Here is a 19,725-nt window from a genome sequence, read left to right as displayed (position 1 = left end):
TGTCATAATTATATATGCCTGAAGTAATCTGTTATTAATGTTATATATAAACATATGGTAATTAAATATAAAGTGTTAGTAGAAAGCAATGCCTTCACAATAGTTTCCCTTTTAGTCCTCTGGTATCTATAAACAACTTCATTATTCAATCCTTCTCTTCTCCTTCTCTTTAACATGTACACATTGGCAGAGGAAGGTGATGCTCAATAAAAGACAAGTGCTCCTAGATTAGACTGGCTAAAAGTGAAGTAACAGAATATTAAAAAAACAGGTGATGGCCAGTTTACACGATTTTTTTTTTTTTTTTTTTGAGGCGGAGTTTTGCTCGTCACCCAGGCTGGAGTGCAATAGTGTGATCTCAGCTCACTGCAACCTCTGCTTCCCGGGTTCAAGCAATTCTCCTGCCTCAGCCTCTGGAGTACAGGTGCACATTATAGGCGTGCGCCTGCCACCACACCTGGCTAATTTTTGTATTTTTAGTAGAGATGGGGTTTCATCATGTTGGCCAAGCTGTTCTCAAACTCCTGACCTCAAGTGATCCGCCTGCCTTGGCCTCCCAAAGTGCTGGGATTACAGGCATAAGCCACTGTGCCTGGCCAACATCATCTTATAGATAAGAGGAAAACCAATAATTACTTCTTTCAAGAAGGGCATAAGCAGACCTGTATTTCAGGAGGACAATCTGGTTGTCTGGAGGGGCCCAAAGATCCCTATGCCTTCCTCCACATTCTCTCTGAAACCTACTCTCATTATTCTTTTCCTCAGAGTTCCTATACATAATATCGTGTCTCCTTGCTTTCCATCCTCAAAAAATAGAACTTGGCCGGGCATGGTGGCTCACACCTGTAATCCCAGCACCTTGGGAGGCTGAGGCGAGTGGATTACCTGAGGTCAGGAGTTCAAGACCAGCCTGGCCAACATGGTGAAACCCCGTCTCTACTAAAAATACAAAAATTAGCCAGAAGTGGTGGCACATGCCTGTAATCCCAGCTACTTGGGAGGCTGAAGCAGGAGAACTGCTTGAGCCTGGGAGACAGAGGTTGCAGTGAGCCGAGATTGTGCCACTGTACTCCAGCCTGGCTGACAGAGCAAGACTCTGTCTCCAAAAACAAACAAACAAACAAAAAAACCAAAAAAACAAACTGAGATAATCCACAAGGTTGCTCTAGAAAGCAAAAAATAAAGTTTTGACTATGAACCTCTCAAAAAAGAGTCAGGAGAAATAAAATCTTAACCAAGTGAGGTAAAGCAAGTGACAAGTAGGGATATACACTGGATTCTTAGTATTGGGGCAGCTAAAGGCTGCCTTTTCAGGGACAGGATCTCACTATGTTGCCTAGACTGCCTTAAATCCTAAATGCAAGTGATCCTCCCAGCTCTGCCTCCAGAGTAGCTGGGACTACAGGTGTGCACCACCATGCGTAACTCTCCCTATTCTTTTTAAATCCCTTCTTACCCATCTTAGAATCCACTATCTACCATTAATCCCTCCCTTGTAAATAATTTTTAACTCCCTTGATCCACTCCCTCTGTATCTCATTTGGTAAAAGCTCAATCCAATTCTTTACTTATTTTGTGCCTGCTACCAAGCAGCTAAATGTTGGAGAAAAATTGTGCAAGCACGCTGTCTATAATCCCTTCAAAATTATAAATAATTCATTAATACGCTTCTTTACTAAGTTCATTTTCCCATCTCCAATAGCCTTTTCCCCTCCACTTTCAACCACCCCTCCTACAGCTAGATGATATTGTTTCCCACTTAACCACGAAAATAGATGAAAGCAGAGGAGAATAATTTATCTTTCCGCTACCAATTCCAGTAACCTTCCTGCACCTGTAGCCACATTCCTCTTAAAGATAAGGGACAATGAGTTCCTGTTCCTGACTAAAGCCAGTCTCACCACCTGTGGCCTAGGTCTCAAGCCCATTTGCCTTCCTCTAAGACTTCACTGAGGTAATTATCTTTTTTTCTCGTGGGCACCTTCTTTGACTACCTGCTCAAATGTTGTATCTTCTTTTTTTTTTTTGAGACGGAGTCTCGCTCTGTCGCCCAGGCTGGAGTGCAGTGGCGCAATCTCAGCTCACTGCAAGCTCCACCTCCCAGGTTCACGCCATTCTCCAGCCTCAGCCTCCCGAGTAGCTGGTACTACAGTTGCCCACCACCAGGCCCGGCTAATTTTTTCTGTTTTTCGTAGAGACGGGGTTTCACCATGTTAGTCGGGGGTGGGGGAGGTTCATCGTGTTAGCCAGGATAGTCCCGATCTCCTGACCTTGTGATCCACCTGCCTCGGCCTCCCAAAGTGCTGGGATTACAGGCATGAGCCACTGCGCGTGGCCAAATGTCGTATCTTCTAAGAGTCTTTCCTACACTATTCTAAGAGATCTCCCCTTTCTCAATCACTCTTTTTCTCCTTTGTGTATTTTTTTCATACTGCCTGTCATTACAAGATATTATGCTATATTTATTTATTTCATGTCTGTCTTCTTACTACAATGTAAGCCCCCGGAGGACAAGACTTTTGCCTTTCTTGCATCTCTCTATCTTTAGCACATAATACACTGTCTCATAACATCCCAAATGCCCAATTATTATTATTATTTTAAAGGCAGAGTCTCCATCACCCAGGCAGGAGTGAGTCACCATGCCCAGCCAATTTTTTTTTTTTGTAGTAGAGACAAGGTCTTGCTATGTTGCCCAGGCTGGTCGCAAACTCCTGAGCTCAAGTGATCTTCTTGCCTCAGCCTTTCAAAGTATTGGAATTACAGGCGTGAGCCACCTCACCCGGCCCCCAATTATTATTTGTTGCATTAATATAGAATAAGCTTCAAACGTCATATGGCCAAGAGAACCACTGATTTTCTGCCCTGATGCATTTCCCATTTCAGCAAGAGACCACTAAGTTATGCAGGCTCCATACCTTGGAGTCATCCTTGATTCCTCTCTTTTCTTTATAGACCACATTCAATTGGTCCATGTTGTCAGCTCTACTTCCAAATATATCCTAAGTATGACTACTTTTCATCATTTCCATTGCTATAGTCCTACCCGAGCTACCAAACTCCCACCTGTGGACCAATATAGAAGTTTAACTTGTCTCCATCCATGCAGACACCAGAGTGATATGTCTAAGACAAAATGAAAATTTCATCATTCCATTTAAATAAAACTCTAAAATGACTTCTTATTGCAAACAGAATAAAATCCAAATTCTTTGCTATGGCCAAAATTGCTTATTTACATGTTTACTGTTCCTCTTTTTCCATTAGAAACATCTTGAATAGTAACCAGTATATAATAATCTTTTATAACTTTTTTTTTTGAGACAAAGTCTCACTCTGTCACCCAGGTTGGAGTGCAGTGGTGCTCACTGCAACCTCTACCTCCCAGGTTCACGCGATTCTCGTGCCTCAGCCTCCCCAGTAGCTGGGATTACAGGCGTGCACCACCATGCCCGGCTAATTTTTGTATTGTTAGTAGAGACAGAGTTTCCCCCATGCTGGCCAGGCTGGTCTCAAACTCCTGACCTCAAGTGATACACCAGCCTTGGCCTCCCAAAGTGCTGGGATTACAGGCATGAGCCACTGCTCCTGGCCACTATTTGTTGAGTTGGTTGATCCCTCGCTTTTGACACTCCCCAGAATGTAGCAATTCTTTGGAACATAACCCCAACATCCTAGTTCTAAAATATATCCACATATTTACATAATATTTATTCTACATATTTATGTTTACATATAATAAATATGTATTCTAAGAAGGGATTATTGGGCATCCACATTTTGTTTGGTTAGAGGGGTGTATAATAGAGAAAGAAAATATAGGTAAAATTAATTTATTTAAGTTGAACAAACATTTGCTGAATTTCTGGTGTTATGTGAACTAAGACAAACAGCCTATCCTCAAAAAGCTCAGAGTGAGGTAGCAATATGTATTTTTTAAACTGAAAGGACAGTCACATCACCTACTTTTCTAATCCTTTGTATTATCCCTGTTTGTTTAAACAGCAATAGAGTGTGAAGCTGGTTGGAAATAAGAAGTAAGAACTGTATATTATTTGCTCCTCCACATAAACATACTGAGTTTATGTTATCAGGTGTTTTCTAGATGCAGGAAATATAAAGATGAAGAACCCTTGCCAGGTGCCATGGCTCACGCCTGTAATCCTAGCACTTTGGGAGGCTGAGGTGGGCAGATTGAGCTCAGGAGTTCGAGACCAGCCTGGGCAACATGGTGAATCCCCATCTCTACAAAAAATACAAAAAAAATTTAGCCAGGCATGGTGGCGTGTGTCTGTGGTCCCAGCTACTCAAGAGGCTGAGGTGGGAGAATCCCCTGAGCCTGGGAGGCAGAAGTTGCAAGTGAGCCAAGATCATACCACTGCACTATAGAGTGAGGCCCTGTCTCCAAAAAAAAAAAAGATTAATAACCCGTGAGATAAATGAAGTCCAGTGAAAACACACATGTAAATAAACAATTATAATACTGTAGTTTTATAACTATACCATAATTTTTATTTATTTATATTTGTTTATTTTTTTGAGACGGAATCTTGCTCTGTCGTCCACACAGGAGTATAGTGGCGCCATCTCGGCTCACTGCAACCTCTGCCTCCCAAGTTCAAGCCATTCTCCTGCCTCAGCCTCCCGAGCAGCTGGGATTACAGGTGCTTGCCACCACACCCAGCTAACTATACCATAATTTTTAAACTACTATGTATGGAGTGCTATGGCAGCATGGTGAAGGATGCAATTAACACTGCCTAGGGAAGTCTGTGGAGGGAAGGTAATATCTGAGTATGATTAGAAATAGCTATCCAGATAAAGAGGAGAGAGAAAATAATACAATATGGAATAAACAATATAGACAAGTGAAAAGAAGAGTAAAAGAAATTTATATAGTAATCAACAGTGATTAATTGAATATACCTTAAAAACAAAGTATACAAATGGCAGAGTAGAGCTAGAGGATAAAATCAGGATGAGATTCTGTGATGTACTGAGGAACTAATTAAGAATTTAAAGGAGACACACATATTTTAAAAAGAAAATAGTGGAAATGGAAAAGACAGATTGAGATATAGGAAGATACTGGATAAAAAGCCACTGAAGCAGTAAAACTAACTGGATTACCATGTGAAACACTAAAAATATGACCAATAATTTTGCCATTATCATTATTTTTGAATGAGTGATATTTTATATATTTATTATTAATTTTATTATTTTTATTTATTTATATTTCTGAGACAGAGTCTTGCTCTGCTGCCCGGGTTGGAATACAGTGGTATAATCTCAGTTCACGGCAGACTTGACCTCCCGAGTTCAAGCAATCCTCCCACCTCAGCCTCCTGAGTAGCTAAGATGACAGGCGTATGCCACTATGCTCAGCCAATTTTGTTTATTTTTTTGTAGAGGTGAGGTCTCACTATGTTGCCCAGGCTGGTCTCAAACTCCTGGACTCAAGGTATCCTCCTGCCTTTGCCTCCCAAACTGCTGGGAATACAGGCATGAGCCACTACACCTAGTTTGGCTATTATTATTTTTACTGCTACTATTACAAGTCTGGCAAAATATAATAAAGTTCTGAACTAGGTACTGCAGATGAAGAATGTGAAGTCTGTTTGAAGGTATGAGAAAGAAGAAAATGGATTTTCAGCCTGGGCACTAATTGAGGGTGGAATGGCAATGAAACCACAGTTTCTTCTCTGACTTTTTTAGTCTAACTTTCTCAAAAGCTCCCCTTTTAGCTAAAAAGCTCTATTTCAGGTATGGACAAGCTGAATGTATTTCCTGGAGTCTCCCAAATTATCTTGATGTGAAATTCTGTATATAGAACTAGTTCGATTGGGTGCAAACAGCATCTTTTTTCCTTAGGACTCCTGAATCCTCTTCTCTAGGCTCTTCAAGTGGGGAAAAAAACTGAGAAGAGAAGCATGTTTCTGCTCTTTTCACTGCACACACACTTATCTTCTCTCTATCACAATGCTGCTGCTTGTAGAGCTCATTATGTACAGTGCCCAAGCTAGCCACTGAGGAAAGGAGACAAAAATGAAGATATAGTCCACGGGGGTTACACCTATGTAAGATAGACAAACATTTAATAAACAGATCATGGGCCATAGTTTCTGTAAAGGGTTTTTATAAATAAAGTTTACAGCCATGCCCAATTTATGCATTGTCTGTGGCTGTTTTTTTTGCTACAGTGGCACTGCTGAGTGGTTGTAACAGATTCTGTGGCCCACAAAGCCAAAAATGTTTGCTAGCTGGACTTCATAAAGAAGTTTGTCAAGCTCTAAAACAGGCCACTAATTAATTTTATGTGATAAGTGTTTGAAAGAGGAAGCTGGTTAGTATGAAGTGTCAGGGGAATTACCCTGAAAAAGCGAAGGATGAGCTAGACAAAGGAAAGGTCTCAAAGGCAAGGCTAGGAGTAACAGCATTATGTAAAAGACCTGAGGTGGGAAAGAGCACAGTGCATACCACAAACTGAGAGAAGGTCAGTGTGGCTTGAGTACAAGTAGTGTCGTGTAATGAGATCAGAAAGGCAGACACAGATTAGATGATGCAGGGTCTTAGAGGCCACAACATAGATTTTATATCTTAATCTACAGGACAATGAGAGGCTATCAAAGGCTTAGGTGAAGAAGGGTGGTATGAGTAAATCTGTGCTTTTAAAATATTTCTGTTTTAAGGGAAATAATGGGAGAAGGGGTGGAGAGCGAGAGATTTAAGACTAGTGAGAAGGCAACAAGGGATCGAGAAAAGGAGATGACAGCTTGGATCACAAGGATGGAAAGAAGAAGAAAGAATTGAGAAATATATAGGAAGATGAATTGGCAGAACTTTTTGACTGATTAAGCAGAAAAAGCTGAAGGAAGGACAGCTGACAAATATGATTATTATAACACAGCATATATAACAGGCTGGATGGCTAAACTGGGTACACGAGGTGAGTACAATGGAAGGCAGGAGGAGGAGGTATGGGAGAAAATTAGCTCAGTTTGTTTAAAGTATCTAAAAACAAAATGAATATGCCCACAAAGAGTTGACAGACAGGGCAGGTGTGGTGGCTCACGTCTGTAATCCCAGTACTTTGGGAGGCCAAGGCAGGCAGATCGCTTGAGGTCAGGAGTTTGAGACCCGCCTGGCGAACATGGTGAAACCCTGTCTCTACTAAAAATACAAAAATTGGCCAGGTGTGGTGGTGGGCGCCTGTGGTTCCAGCTACTCGGGAGGCTGAGGCAGGAGTATCGTTTGAACAGGGGAGGCAGAGGTTGCAGTGAGCCAAGATCATGCCACTGCACTCCACCCTGGGCGACAGAGCAAGACTCCACCTCAAAAAAAAAAAAAAGTTGATACACTGGCCAGGAGAAAGTAGAAAAGCTGGGATCAATTTTTTGGTGAGGTCTCAATAATGAAAGTCTTAGTTTAAAAACAAAACAACAAAAATTGGATAATAGTATTAAACCTTACATACATTAACTTTTAGGTCGCGGGTAAAGGGACATAGAAAAAGGGGTTAACCATAGGAGAAGAGAAAGAATACACAGGGAAAAAGAATGTTAAAAAGACCAAAAGTCATAAAGAGGATATGTATCTGCTTTACCATTTTGCCTGAGACTTTGCTGCTAGGTTTAACTGAATCTGAGCAAATAAGACTGCAAGTATTTTCATTCTGCACAGGTGCTCAGTATAAATATGGATTCCAGCTATAAAATGGTCTCAAAATATGACCACTGAGTAAAGTTCTAAATCACTTATGTAAATCTTGTACCCGGATCTTATATGTTTTGTTTTGAGGCAGAGTCTTGCTGTGTCCCTCAGGCTGGAGTGCAGTGGTGTGAACACACTCACTGCAGCTTTGACCTATGGGGTTCAAGCAATCCTTCCACTTCAGTCTTTTGAGCAGCTGGGACCACAACTGTGGGCCACACAGCTAATTTTTAAATTTTTTGTAGAGACGGGGGTCTCCTTATCTTGCCCAGGCTGGTCTCAAACTCCTGAGCACAAGCAATCCTCCTGCCTCAGCCCCGCAAACTGCTGGGACTACAGGCATGAGCTATGGTGCCCAGCCCTTAACTTGCATTTTTGAAAGTCATCACAAACTTCAGGACTGTATATAACATTCCCATAAAAATCAAAAATTAAACCCATATGAAACAGAATTCTCAACACTTACTTTTCAAGCTCTTCCTGAGAATGGGCAAATGTACAATTTGTTCCTCGTGGACAACCCCCTTGCTGTCGCAAATCTCGGCACATGCTAGTCTTGTATTTGCTGTTTGGCTGAGGCTACAAAAATGGGAACACATTCAATGAGTGGCAAGGTGAAGATTCCATTTGTTACTCACTCTAGGAAGTTCAGAACTTTATAATTACACCTTTAATTCTTTTTCACATTAGACAAGTAATTCTTGTGCTGAAACAACTAATATTCCATTGTTTCCTGTTGTGAGTTATGTGACATAACCCTGAGTTGGCACTTTAGATATTCCTTCTGAAGATTATTCAAAACTGGTTCAAATGTTATGTCCATTTATTCATTAGTTAACAGAATGCCCAGAAAAAGAAAATATTTTTTCATCAATTTATTGCTGTCTTAAAATTCTGCTACCAAAATCAAACAATTTTAAAAAGCATTAAAAAAAAAAACCAAAAGCTTTGTCTACTTAAACTTTCTCAGAAAAGGTAGAATACAATTCCACCTAGAAGTGAAAAATTACCAATTCACTGGTCAGCTTGAGGGTGCAACTCTCAGGCTTAAACTATTTGAGTTCATACAATGAGGCAGAATATTAAAATTTCACTATTACTTCTACAATTTGCATCAAAATCTAAGACATTCTTATTCTTATGAGCCTAGGATGAAAACATTTGTTTTTAATATTTTAAGTTATAATATCTTCTAAGAATAAGGAGAGAAAAGTACAAAGTGTAGGTTTGATCCCAGCTCTTACTGACAGCACAATCTTTTTTATTTTTTATTTTTATCTTTGAGACGGAGTCTTGCTCTGTTGCCCAGGCTGGAGTGCAGTGGTGCCATCTCGGCTCACTGCAAGCTCCACTTCCCGGGTTCAGGCCATTCTCCCTGCCTCAGAGAGCTCCCAAGTAGCTGGGACTACAGGCGCCTGCCACCACGCCCGGCTAATTTTTTGTATTTTTAGTAGAGATGGGGCTTCACCATGTTAGCCAGGATGGTCTCGATCTCCTGACCTCGTGATCCGCCCGCCTCAGCCTCCCAAAGTGCTGGGATTATAGACATGAGCCACCGCGCCCAGCCCCCTGACAGCACAATCTTATGTTATTTAACCTCTTTGAATTTCAGCTTGGAAACAGCAACTACATTGCAGGTGGCTGTGAGGATAAGAAATAATACATGTAAAACATTGAATGTAGTGAATGGCTCATAATAATTTATTAAATAGAAGTTATAAGTATAAAGGATTATATCTTAACTTCTTTTTATTTTATATTTTTGGAGACAAGAGTCACTCTGCCGCCCAGGCTGGAGTGCAGTGGCGCGATCTCGGCTCACTGTAGCCTCCATCTCCCGGGTTCAAGCGATTCTCCTGACTCAGCCGTCTCAGTAGTTGGGATTACAGGCATCCACCACAATGCCTGGCTCATTTTTGTATTTTTTTTTTTTTAGTAGAGATGGGGTATTCACCATGTTGGCCAAGCTGGTCTCGAACTTCTGGCCTCAAGTGATCCACTCACCTCAACCTCCCAAAGTGCTGGGATTACAGGCGTGAGCCACTGTGCCTGGCCAGGTTTATATCTTAACTTCTAAAGTACACTGAAAAGTATCTTGAAAATTCAAATTTCGGCCGGGCACGGTGGCTCATGCCTGTAATCCCAGCACTTTGGGAGGCCGAGGTGGGCAGATCACCTGAGGTCAGGAGTTTGAGACCAGCCTGGCCAACATGGTAAAACCCTCTCTACAAAAAATACAAAAATTAGCAGGGCGTGGTGGCACTTGCCTGTAATCCCAGTTACTTGGGAGGCTGAGGCAGGAGAATCACCTGAACTCAGGAGGCAGAGGTTGCAGTGAGCTGAGATAGCGTCACTGCACTCCAGCCTGGGCGACAGAGTGAGACTTTGTCTAAAAAAAAAAGAAAGAAAATTCAAATTCCATAAAGTTACATATAGAAATTCAATACAGAAAAAAAATGACAATTTCCCACAGTAGAAAAGAATGAGACAAAACGTTTGGAATCAATTATCTACATTTGGTCAAAAATATTCTGCAATAAAGTATACTCACACCCAAGATACCCTCTAAACTCTTGGTGTGCTATGAAATGTTTACCAAGTACACTAAAAACTGGGTCCCTCCCAAAAGAACAGAGATGATAAAAACTTATGAGTCACATACAGAGCCCAATTAACAAAACAGCTGGTTAAGATGTTCAGGATGAAACTGAGTTAGAGACAACAGCAGTCAGAAATGTAATAAATGTACTTACCTGAGGGGTCTCATGGCCTTTTCTACTATAATTTTGTATGAAGTCCACAAGGCCATGAACTACTGTTTTAACAGCTACCATTGCATTTTCCAGCTGCTCCCAAGTTGGTGAAACAGCATCTAAAATAAGCCACCAAGGGCATGGGGGTTCGGGGGGAAGAATGTTAGCAGTAATTCTCTTGTGTTATTCACCTCAAAAGTAGAAAAAAATATAAGCAACTGAGCATATTCCCACATACCTGGATTAGGGTCTATGTTTGCAAGAAGCTCTAAATGAGGCCTCAGTCTATTTAAGTTAGCTGGGTCACCTGTTCGTTGCAAAACAATTGTCAATTCCTGGACACTCTTTGCAAATGACTCTGGAGACTGTAGCTAACAAACAGAAATGAGAATGCTTTTTACTTTGGTTCTTATGACACATTTATACTCAAATACTTTCAATTTATCAACATATTTAATAGGTTTTCAAGTGTCTTCAGATTCCATAGTAGGAGTATCAGTGATGAATTAAATTTTCACCTCAGAATCTGCCCTATGAAATTCATCATTAGACACTTAGAAAACTTATAAGCTGTATTAACTCTCTGAGGTCAGAATATAGATAAGTTTGAGACTTTGTAAGCCTCACTGCTTTTATGCTAGTATCATGTATTTGTTTCCCTGTTGCATCCCTTTATTTTGCAAGTAGAAAAATAAAAAGAAAATAAGGATAATTTATAAGAGTCTGACATTTAAAAACATAGGAATCTCCAACTGTTTGTGTATAGACTCTTTAGAATATTCTAATACTCTTCAATGTAACAGCAATGATAGAACATCAGCATCTCTAATTTCACAAACCTTATCAATGATAGACTGCATGTGTGATTTATGAGCCAAATCACCATACAAAAGAGAGGACCACTGTTCAGGTGAAATACGGAGTCCTGCTTCCATGGCAATATGAACAATTTGGGCATCATGTTCTCTGCGTAATGCTTCATAACTCCGAAATTCTTCCTTCAGCTGCATTAGGGAAGAGTCTTCATCTCTTTTGGTAACCTAAAAAATAGAAAAGAGAAAAATCAGAATTGGTCTGTGCTTTCTCCCTTCAACTGATTCGTTTATTCCTTTTTCAGGGAGGGTGGGGGATACTTACATATCAGACACCACAGAAATAAGGTACAAAGATAAGATAATGTCCTGACCACAAATTCTTTCTGGAACAAAACAGAACTTACATAACTAAATACATAATCCTTGCCTTCAATGATTTCAGCCACTAGTAAGAAAGAGAAACTTGTAAGTAGAAAATTATAGTAAAAGTTATAAGGCTTGATGGCAACAAAGAGGAAAGGGAATTAAATTAGGGAGAAGAAAGGGATTTCAGAAAAGGCTTCTCCCAGCTGAAAGCTACATGAATTGATTTGTGCACAATAAACAGGAGTTTCCTGAGCAAAGAAAGGTGAGGAGGCCAGGGATGGTGGCTCATGCCTGTAATCCCAGCACTTTGAGAGGCTGAGGTGGGCAGATCACTTGAAGTCAGGAGTTTGAGACCAGCCTGGCCAACATGACGAAACCCCATCTCAAGTAAAAATACAAAAACTAGTCAGGCATGGTGGTGGCAGGCGCCTGTACTCCCTCCCACCTACTCGGGAGGCAGAGGTTGCAGTGAGCTGAGATAGCACCACAGCACTCCAGCCTGAGGGACAGAGTGAGACTCCGTCTCAAAAAAAAAAAAAAAAAAAAAAAAGGAAAAAAGAGAAGGGGGAGAAATAGAATTTTTAAAAGAGAAGCAAGTGGTGAAACAGAAACATGAAAAGGCAGAGCACATAGGGTTAAGGTATGATACAGGCTAGAGAAGAATACAGGCCATTATATACTACGGCAGGGAATTTGGATATTATTATGAAGGGAATGTGAAACCACTGACTTTTTTTGCAGGGGTGGGGATGGAGAGGACAGGGTCTTTGTCACCCAGGCTGGAGTGCAGTGGCACAATCTAGGCTCGCTGTAGCCTTGACTTTCTGGGCTCAAGCAATCCTCTCGCTTTGGCCTCCCAAAGTGCTGGGATTACAGGTATAAACCACTGCACAGAGCTGATTGAGGATTTTTAAGCATAGAAGTGACATGATCAGATTTATGTTTTAAAAAACATCACTTTGGTAACAGTAGAGGATAAAGATAGACAAGCAAGGAATCCAGCTAATAGGTAGGCATATATTACCACTACCACATGATAATTAAGAAATTTTCTAGGGAGGCTGAGGCAGGAGGATGGCCTACGCCCAGGAGTTCAAGGCTGCAGTGAACTATGATGGCACCACTGCACTCCAGCCTAAGCAACAGAGCAAAAGTCTGTTGCTTTAAAAAAAAAATGAAAAGAAGAAATTTTCTGCTACCAGAGAAATTATCATCAGGGTATTTATATAGCTTTAATTTCTACTTAAGTAGTAAAAAAAACTACACATTCAAAAGATACAGAATTTTACAGGGCCTAGTGAGGTTGTGTGTGGAACCAGAGATTAATTTCAATTGTTGCCCTAAGAGCATGAAACTAAACACTATGACTATGAGGCAGATAGTGTCCAAGCCTCATTAGTGGAGTTAAATGAATTCACTTCAACACATTTCTATTATCAACTACCTGTTATCTCAAACTAAGTGGTCTGCCAAAGAAACATTTTTCTGTCTGTACTATTTTCACTCTTGGGGGCTATAAAACCAACAAAATAACCTAAATAAGCTTTGGTTTCAAATTTAAATGTTTTACTTTCATAGAAGCCAATAGGCCTTTCTATTTCCAAGTACATGAGCCTTTCTCAAGAACCAACCAGCAACCTACACTCTTGGATCATAAAAACACTTTAAGGATTCAGCTTGCTTTCAGTATCTGTCACTACCCGCTAGACTATTAGACAATGAAACTACATTTTAAAATATCTTGGGGTTCTTCTCTACCCTTTCCACTAAACAAAAAACAACATCTAAAAGCAGAGTGGGCCAATCTCCTCAACTTCCCATTTCCTGGTTGTATCTGAGATAACATGTAGGCCATTTTCAGATTAAAGGTGTTAATCTAATCACTACAGAGAATGAGATAACAAAAATAATAATGGGTTACAAAGTTTACATACTCCTTATGAAGTTTCCAATATAGTTTCTGATTTCAAGACACTAAATGTAAAGAAATGAGGCTTCTGCAGTCCACTTTTACTTGATAAGAGTCAAGTTTACCAAATGATTTCCTTATGTTCTTTCTGTTACTGACATCTTCACATATATGCTCTTATTTTGCCAATAGATAGTAATGGGTACTACCAAAAGGTGGTATCACAGATGCAATCAATGCAGAAGGAAAGTTTCCTCTCAACTCTTGTAAGCATTCTGCATTGCTAGGGCCTCTAGACTGGGTAACATGAATTTCAGGAAGTCTCTGTCTCACAAACAGGCATGTCTTTACATAGATACTTACTGCTTACCTTAAAACAAGAAGCTCGATACAGTAGTTGCACAACATGACCAATACTTGTTTTTGATGCCTGAGGAAATCTTGGTTCTAGTCTCTGCACAACAAAAAGTACCAGAACTTTCCTTGAGAGGGCAGAACCATCTTCTAATGCCAGTAACACCAGCTTCAAGGCCTCTTCTTGCATAGCTAAAAATATTAAAGGGACATGAGTTCATGACAAATGAGGAACCCATCAGATCATGTGTGTCATAGGCATCTTTGGGTATTAGAGTTTATAGTGGCCCATTACCCATAATTTATATTTAATTAGCACAAAGAGGACATCACACGTACATAATTTAAAAAGTAATCAAGCAAAATAAAACATACTTTCCATAAATAAAACATATTTTCCACTAAATACCAATCAGAACACAAGTTAACAGAACTTAAAATATATTCTGTATTTAACAGTCAATTAGATGATGATAATGTTAAGGTAAAAAAAGTCATTTATAAAACACATAGCTGGGTGTGGTGGTTCATGCCTGTAAATCCCAGCACGTTGAGAGGCCGAGGCAGGACGACTGTTTGAGCCCAGGAGTTTGAGACCAGTTTGGGTAATATAGGGATACCCTGTCTCTACAAAAAAAATGTTAAATATTAAAAAAATTAGCCAGGCATGGTGGCACGTGCCTGTGGTTCCAGCTACTTTGGAGGCGGAAGTGGAGGATCACTTGAGCCCAGGAGGTTGAAGCTGTAGTGAGCTGTGATCACATCACTGCACTCCAGCCTGGGTAACAGAGACCAACCCCATCTCAAACAAATATATAAAAATTAGGCCGGGCACGGTGGCTCACGCCTGTAATTCCAGCACTTTGGGAGGCCAAGGCGGGCGGATCACCAGGTCAGGAGATCGATACCATCCTGGCTAACATGGTGAAACCCCGCCTCTACTAAAAATACAAAAATTAGCTGGACGTGGTGGCAGGCACCTAGTCCCAGTTACTTGGGAGGCTGAGGCAGGAGAATGGCATGAACCTGGGAGGTGGAGCTTGCAGTGAGCCGAGATCGTGCCACCACACTCCAGCCTCAGCAACAATGCGAGACTCCGTCTCTAAAAAAAAAAAATTAAACACACAGAACTACTCTGACAATGATATGCAAAGGACCCACAGTAGGCTTATAATAAATGGTATTGTTTTCATGCATGAGACTGTTACTTTGCCTGTCAGAACTATTTGGTATATAATTTAAAAAATGATATTAGCCTCTGAATGCAAAACCCAAAGGTGGTATTAATTTCATTTATGTTGCTTTACAGCCAGGGATATATGGTACAATCTGAAGTTAATCATTGGAGAACATCAGACAAACCTAAATTAAGAAATATTCTGAGACTGGGCACGCTGGTGCATGCTTGTAATCCCAGCACTTTGGGAGGCCAAGGTGGGCAGATCACCTGAGGTCATGAGTTCGAGACCATCCTGGCCAACATGGTGAAACCCCATCTCTATTAAAAATATAAAAATTAGCTGGGCATGGTGGCGTGCATCTGTAGTCACAGCTACTCAGAAGGCTGAGGCAGGAGAATCCCTTGAACCCGGGAGGTGGAGGTTGCAGTGAGCCGAGATTACGCCACTGCAGTCCAGCCTGGCGACATAGCGAAAGTCCGTCTCCAAAAAAAAAAAAGAAATATTCTGTAAAACAAATGGTCTGTATTCTTCAGGAATATCAGTGTCATGAAAGGCAAAGAAAAGCTGAGGAACAGTTCCAGAATAAAGACGACTAAAAAGAGACATGACTAAAACGTATAGAAAGTGATCTTGAACTGGATCTCACACTTGAATAAAATAAATACTATAAAAGATATTTTTGGAATAGTTGACAAAACTGGAATATGAACTACAAATTGTATATAGTACTGTATTGTATCATTAATTTTTAAAAATTTAATGAATGTAATATTGTTACATAAGACAGTATCTTTGTTTTTAGGAAAACTAAATACTTTAGTTTTAAAGTATTAAAAGGAAAGGAGCATAAAACAAGCAACCTACTCTCAAATGGTTCAGAAGAGAGGGAAAGAATAACAAATACGGCAAAATATTAGAAACTGCTGAATGTTGGTAAAGAATATATAAAAAATTCTCTGCATTATTCTTACAACTTTTCAGTAAATACGAAATTATTTCAGAATTACAAATTACAAATACATGGTTATTAATCAAAACAATAGAGCTTAAGAGCTGAAAGATTATCTAGATTCAAAATACAAACCTTTTTTCTAAGTGAGGCTACTGAGGTCCAGAGAAGTTAAGTGATTAAACCAAGGTAACATATCTAGTTACCAGCAAAATTGGAACTATAATGGCAAAAACCACAATTACTTTTGCACCAATCTAATAGAACCAAGGACTTTTAAAATTCTTTAAATTTTTTCTTTTTTTGCCTCCCAGGGTTTCTCTGCTGGCAAGGACTTTTTTAAAAATTGAGATAAAATTAACCATTTTAACCACATAATTCAGTGGTATTTACTACATTCACAATGTGTACAACCATCAACTTTGTCTAATTTAAGACATTTTCATCACCCCAAAGGAAACTCATCACCATTAAGCAGTCACTGTTCATACACTCTATACACAGCCCCTGGCAACCACTAGCTGGCTGTCTGGTTTCTTTCATTTAACGTGTTTTTTTGTTTTGTTTTGTTTTGTTTTTGAGACAAAGTCTTGCTCTGTCACCCAGGCTGGAGTGCAGTGGCACGATCTTCGCTCACTGCAACCTCCGCCTCCTGGGTTCAAACGATTCTTGTGCCTCAGCCTCCCGAATAGCTGGGATTACAGGTGTGCACCACCATGCCCAGCTAATTTTTTTCTATTTTCAGTAGAGGCAGAGTTTTCCCATGTTGGTCAGGCTGGTCTCAAACTCCTGACCTCAAGTTATCCACCCGCCTCGGCCTCCCAAAGTGCTGGGATTACAGGTGTGAGCCACCGTGCCCAACCTAATGTAGTTTTTTTGAAGCTCATCCACATGCAGCATATATCAGTATTTATTCCTTTTATGGCTGAGGAATAGCCTATTTATGGATACACTACATTTTGTTTATCCATTTATCACTTGAAGGACATTCGGATTGCTTCCACCTTTTGACTATTGTGAATAACGCTGCAATAAACATTTGTATACAAGTATTAGTTTGAATACCTGTTTTCTATTCTTTTGGGTATATACCTAGGAATAAAACTGCTGAGTCATATGGTAATTGTTTAACTTTTTAAGGAACTGACAAATTGTTTTCCAAAGCAGCACACCATTTTACGTGCCCACATTCTCCACGTTCTCATCAACACTGGTTATGTTCCATTTTAAAAATTATGGCCACTCCCAGCATTTTGGGAGGCCGAGATGGGAGGATCACTTGAAGCCAGAAGTTCCGAAGTTACAGTGGGCTATAAGCGTGCCACTGCACTCCAACCTGAGCAATGGAGCAAGACCCTGTCTCTAAAACAATGAAATAAAATAATGGCCAAGTGGGTATAAACAAGTATGTCCCTGTGATTTTGATTTGCATCTCCCTAATAACTAAATACACTCAGGGTTTTTTCATGTGCTTGTTAGTCATCGTGTCTCTTCTTTGGAGAAATGTCTATTCAAGTTATTCACCCACTTTTAAGTTAGGTTGTATTTTTGTTTCTGAGCTGTAGAACAAAAGAGATTTGACACCTAGTCTAGTGCTTCTTAAAGTAAACATCAGGAAATATCTAAAGGTAACATTCTTAAATTCTATATAAAAGTAGATTTTTGAAATATCTTAAAACTTTGTATAATGGAAAATTTGCTTCACTTTTAGTAATGCTAAGATTTATCAGTGGGTTCAGACTTTATCCATCTGCTATAAATTTCCCCAGTAACCTCTCGTCTAATGGGTTTAACAGCCACAAATAATTCTTGCTGAAGCCCATTAATACATTTGGGGATGTAAAATTGTGATTTTTCTAATTGTATCATTTTCTAAATGTATTATTAGTTTGAATTCAGCTAAAAGAGGAAACTTTCCTCAATATATAAGAACTCTCCCTGAAATTGTTTGTACATATTGTGTTTCAATCCTTTGGAGTCATTCATTATGATGTTTAAATTGCCCCACTTACATCTAGTAGGAGCTCCTTCATGTTCAACTTTTGTCCTTTCAACAAAATTGTCTCTCCCTCCTCTCTTTCTCTGGGGGTCAACTGATCCTCCCACCTCAGCCTCCCAAAGTACTGGGATTATAAGCTTTTTTGCTTCCCCGCTCCCCATCCAGCACAAGACTTCCTACCCTAGACTGGAGTAAGGCATTTACCCAAAGAGCCCTGCCTCCTTTTAGTGGGAAATGGTATATATGAAAGCCCACAATCTGGGTGTTATGGTTATTCATCACTTCTAAGCATTTTCAGTGGACAGACCTTGGACACTGGCATTTTTTAGAAATAGAAAAACAATTGAGTCCGTACTAATATTGCCAATTCAAATTTAAGACTGCAGGAGTTTTACTTAAATCTTTGATTTTATACTTGTATCTTATTTTTTTTTTTTTTTTTGAGACGGAGTTTTGCTCTTTCACCCAGGCTAAAGTGAAGTGGCATGATCTCGGCTCACTGCAACCTCTGCCCCGAGGTTAGGGCAATTCTCGTGCCTCAGCTTCGCGAGTAGCTGAGATTATAGGTGCCTGACACCACACCTGGCTAATTTTTTCTATTTTTAGTAGAGACAGGGTTTCGCCATGTTGGCCAGGTTAGTCTTGAACTCCTGACCTCAGGTGATCCACCCGCCTCGGCCTCCCAAAGTGCTGGGATTACAGGCGTGAGCCACCGCGCCTGGCCTTGTATCTTTTTTTTTAAATGCTGAAAGTCTTGGTTCTGGTGGCATTAACATAATTATTTGCTTGCTTGTTTTATCCAACTGTGTGTCTGTTTAAGTTTCTAAATAACAAGACCAGAATTATGAACAATATGACAAACAAATATAATTTAGGATTTATTATATATTCCACTAGGGATATAAAAGTCAAAACACTGTGTTCTAAAGTAACCTGAAATAATTCATTCTCAAATGAATATGCTACCAACTTGTTTTAGCTTTATTTTTAGGTATTATTTTGATCATTTTTAATTAAATTTAAAAAATATTTAAAGTTGTTTTATAATTACATAAAATATTTATGTGGTTCCAAAGTACAAAACAAGATAGAGTTGGCAAAGTCTAGCTTCTGTCCCTGTCTGCTTTCCCTTGATTCCTCGTTCTTCTACATACTGGTATTAGTCTTCTATTTTTTTGCCATTGTTTCTTTTGGAAAATTTAAATGAATAAGTGGATTTTCTCCCTCCTTCTCTTACTTAGAAAGTACTATACTGAGCACATTATTCTGGACCTTGCTTTTATTTTTTAACTTACCAACGTATCTGGAGGTCACACCCTAGCAGAATATATACTTCTTCCTCATTTCTTTCGACAGCTGCATAGTACTACACTGGAAGGATATACCACAGTTTATTATACTAGTACCTTATTACGCATAGGCATTCAGGTTGTTTCCAGATGTTTGCTATTACAAATAGTGCTTTTATAACTGTATGCATTCTGTACCTTCTGTTGTCTCTTTGGGATAGATTCCTAGAAGTGGGATTGCTAGACCAAAGGGTAAACACAGAGGTAATATTTTCAGATGTTGCCAAATTCCTTTCTTTAAAAGTCTGTACCACTTTGCATGCCCATGACTACTGGATGAGAGTACCTCACACCCTTGCCAACAGAATATATTTTCAGACTTTAAGATTCTGCCAAT

General features: G+C 39.8%; 1 protein-coding gene and 1 non-coding gene across 8 annotated transcripts in view; both read right to left on the bottom strand.

The window, feature by feature from the left end:
- The window catches only part of RC3H2 (ring finger and CCCH-type domains 2), a 56,388-nt gene that overhangs the window by 20,212 nt on the left and 16,451 nt on the right, over window positions 1–19,725 (bottom strand). For all 7 annotated transcript variants that reach the window (XM_003833136.6, XM_008958645.5, XM_008958643.4 and 4 more), the window contains exons 5-9: window positions 13,927–14,102; window positions 11,306–11,506; window positions 10,705–10,837; window positions 10,467–10,585; window positions 8,180–8,292 (exon numbers count right to left, since the gene is read on the bottom strand). In XM_003833136.6, the coding sequence (XP_003833184.1) occupies window positions 8,180–8,292; window positions 10,467–10,585; window positions 10,705–10,837; window positions 11,306–11,506; window positions 13,927–14,102 (742 nt within the window). The remainder of the gene's footprint in view (window positions 1–8,179; window positions 8,293–10,466; window positions 10,586–10,704; window positions 10,838–11,305; window positions 11,507–13,926; window positions 14,103–19,725) is intronic.
- On the bottom strand, window positions 10,925–11,035 carry LOC112440906 (small nucleolar RNA SNORD90). The gene has a single exon (XR_003028895.1). It is a non-coding gene; the product is annotated as a small nucleolar RNA SNORD90 (small nucleolar RNA).

The sequence above is a fragment of the Pan paniscus genome, chromosome 11 (assembly GCF_029289425.2).
Source record: "Pan paniscus chromosome 11, NHGRI_mPanPan1-v2.0_pri, whole genome shotgun sequence".
In the NCBI taxonomy this organism is placed as follows: domain Eukaryota; kingdom Metazoa; phylum Chordata; class Mammalia; order Primates; family Hominidae; genus Pan; species Pan paniscus.
This window is presented reverse-complemented; position numbering and strand designations above follow the sequence as displayed.